This window comes from Elephantulus edwardii, unplaced genomic scaffold (genome assembly GCF_000299155.1).
Source record: "Elephantulus edwardii isolate Elephantulus edwardi_28Jun2011 unplaced genomic scaffold, EleEdw1.0 scaffold00309, whole genome shotgun sequence".
NCBI lineage: Eukaryota > Metazoa > Chordata > Mammalia > Macroscelidea > Macroscelididae > Elephantulus > Elephantulus edwardii.
The window spans coordinates 1,928,417-1,931,249 of NW_006400059.1; the positions used below are offsets into that span (position 1 = coordinate 1,928,417).

Sequence of the window (2,833 nt, forward strand, 5' to 3'; positions counted from 1 at the left end):
AGCCTTCATTCTGGACTCCTGTCATGACAATAATACCCAGTCATATGTTCCATTTAAACAGTTCTCTCCCTCATCTGTTTCAATGCAGTATACATAATTCATCCCATCTTTCTCAGTCTCCCCTCAACCCCGGTGTCAGTCCCGTTTTACAACAGTTCCTGAATGTAACCACTGTAAACAATTACAGGCAGCCACCAATTCTTTCTCTCTCTCAGATTAGCTTTACACATTTGCAGGAAGAAATCGGGGCACAGAAAATGTTCAATTTGCATTTTATCGTTTTCTAGATGAAGATACTAAGATTCAAAGTCATTAAGTATCTTTAGTCAGAGCAAACCACTAACTCCCTATCACCACACACCCCTCCTTATTTCATTATGTTTAAAGATGGGGTTAGCAAGACTTGCTGCATTTGATTAATGACATAAGGGCTGTGAATTCTCAGTAATTTGTCCAGCATATAATGGCTATTATAGAAACTCTGTTACGATAATTGTCAGTGTACTATTACATAGAGTACAATATAATATTATTATCAGGATTACACTATTATTCTGAAATGGGGTGAACTGCTGAACCTGTACTCTCTCTTCTAATGATCCCAATTACCTCTTTTTTACTTCAGGATTTTCTCCTTCCTGCCTTTAGCTAGTATAATGCTCCTCAGCTGAATCAGTCACTGTAAACTCAAGGTGTCCAACATAAAATTCATCTCCCTTGGCTCTCATACCTTCCCTCAGAGGCTCCTGCCTCTGTTCCCCCCTGCTGACTCATTCTTCTCCATCATATACTTCCCTCCTCCACCCATCTCTGCATTTCAGCCTCTTGGGGCCATGCCATCTCCTCCACTCTGGTCTTTGCTCAGCTCTAGTTATCAGAGACCATGCTGGAGTCCAGAACCACCTTTCTCAATGCACCTTAACACTATCACTGAATCTTAGATGAGTTCACAGAATAACTTATGTTTCTGGAATAAGCCAAGCACATCCTTAAGCATCTCCCTACCTACCAGGCCCATTTTCCAAGATGTCTCAGCATGGTTCTTCTGTGTCAGTCCTGGGAGAGCATATTCCACCCATGCTTTAAACCCACAATCCCCTCCCCACTGAGGCCCTCGGGAGTTATTGATTTCAAGTCACTAAAAGAAAGGGCAGAGACACTCACCTGTTCAGGAAGGCATTGCCAAAGGCATTGAGTTTCCGGAAAGGCTTTTTAGGATCGACCACCAGTGCATTCCCGGGGATGATTCCCTCCACCTCTCCCTGCATCACCGCGATGAAGGAGTCAGTGGTCGGCTCAGGGCCGATTCTCATGCCTGGGAAGTCCTGTTCCAGCAGGTACCTGGGAGAAGGGAGCACATTTATAATGCAGAATCCTGCTCTCAGAACAACACTCTGTGTGTACTTTAAGACTCATAGGAGGGGGCAGATCAAGCATGGTCAACTTCCAAATCAGCAAGAAGAGATGACTCCTCGCTGGGCAGGGAATCCAAAGAACTTTGTAGGGAAAGTGGGTCTTTACCAGAACTTAGAATCTTAAATTTATTTTTATCTTTGCCTTTATCTTTTAAACTTCTCTGAATTTGTTTTTTGTTTTGGGGCTTTTTATTGAAAGCAAAATTTGGGCTTAAAACAAGGCATCGGTTGAAAGTGATTCCTATATATAGACTGCAGACTTCATAACTAAAGGCAGTGCAAAGGCACTGTAAGGCCTGTACCAGAGACTCTGCTGGCCTTATGCATCTGGTTGGTTATATAATATTAAAAAAAAAACACCCCAAAACCAAACTAGCTTGTATAATACAAATTAATAAAAACTGGATTTCCACTCCAGCCTAGATTTCTGGGCCCTTCTCTAGTATCTATAATCTGTACCCTGCATCCTCCAGGAAACTTTTCTAGAACACATCTACTATGTATTACATATCATAATACTATATACACATGGGTACATGTGAATGCACACATTGCTGTCAGGGTGATGAAAACAGTTAAGTGAAAGGTTGGCAATACAAATCTACCCACAGGTTCTCTGAATGACAGGCCAGGCACTTACCTCTGAAAGGTCACTATCTTAAAAAACTTTACAGAGTAGTTCTGCTCTGTACATGTGAAATTGTCATGAATTGGAATTGCCTCAATAGCAACAACTACATATACACACATACGCACAGAGACAGTCAACATCCTCTCTTCAATCCTTATCCTGTAAAGATGATTGTACGAAAAATGTGAAGTACTTTGTGACACTATCACAACATTATTATTTTAGTATTATGTTAAAGATGTTTTAGTGTGCCTGTGTTTCTTTAACATTTTATGCACTGAAAGGTATACTGTTATGTTCTTGTTAGGTGCCATTGAGTCAAGTACAACTCAGAGTGACCCTATGAACATCAGATCTAAACTCTGAACCCTGCCTTATCCTGGCCCAGTTTCACAATCTATGACACACTCGCGCCCACTTCTGCAGTCATTTTATCCATCCACCTGGTTAAGGGTCTTACCATATAGTATAACAAATACTGGACTCCCTCACATTAGATATGAACTAAGTGTTTCAATTTATGTACAAATTCAACATAAGGTCAGGTTTAGGAATGAAACTCATATATAATCTAGGAACTGCCTCTATCTATGTATCTACTTATCTATCTTGTTTTTCAGACATAGAAGTAGATTGCACACTTTTGATTTTTATACTTCACATTTGGGAGCACTAGTGGCCTAGTGGCAAGAAGCTGAGCTGCAATCCTGAAGTCCCGTGGTTCAAATCCACCAGCTGCTCTGAGGGAGAACGACTGGCAATCTCCTCCCATGCAATTAACTGCCTC

General features: G+C 41.1%; 1 protein-coding gene across 1 annotated transcript in view; it reads right to left on the bottom strand.

Annotated features, from left to right (window-relative positions):
- The window catches only part of EHD3 (EH-domain containing 3), a 49,093-nt gene that overhangs the window by 31,000 nt on the left and 15,260 nt on the right, over nt 1–2,833 (bottom strand). Inside the window, exon 2 of the mRNA XM_006901134.1 lies at nt 1,165–1,341. Within this exon, the coding sequence (XP_006901196.1) occupies nt 1,165–1,341 (177 nt within the window). The remainder of the gene's footprint in view (nt 1–1,164; nt 1,342–2,833) is intronic.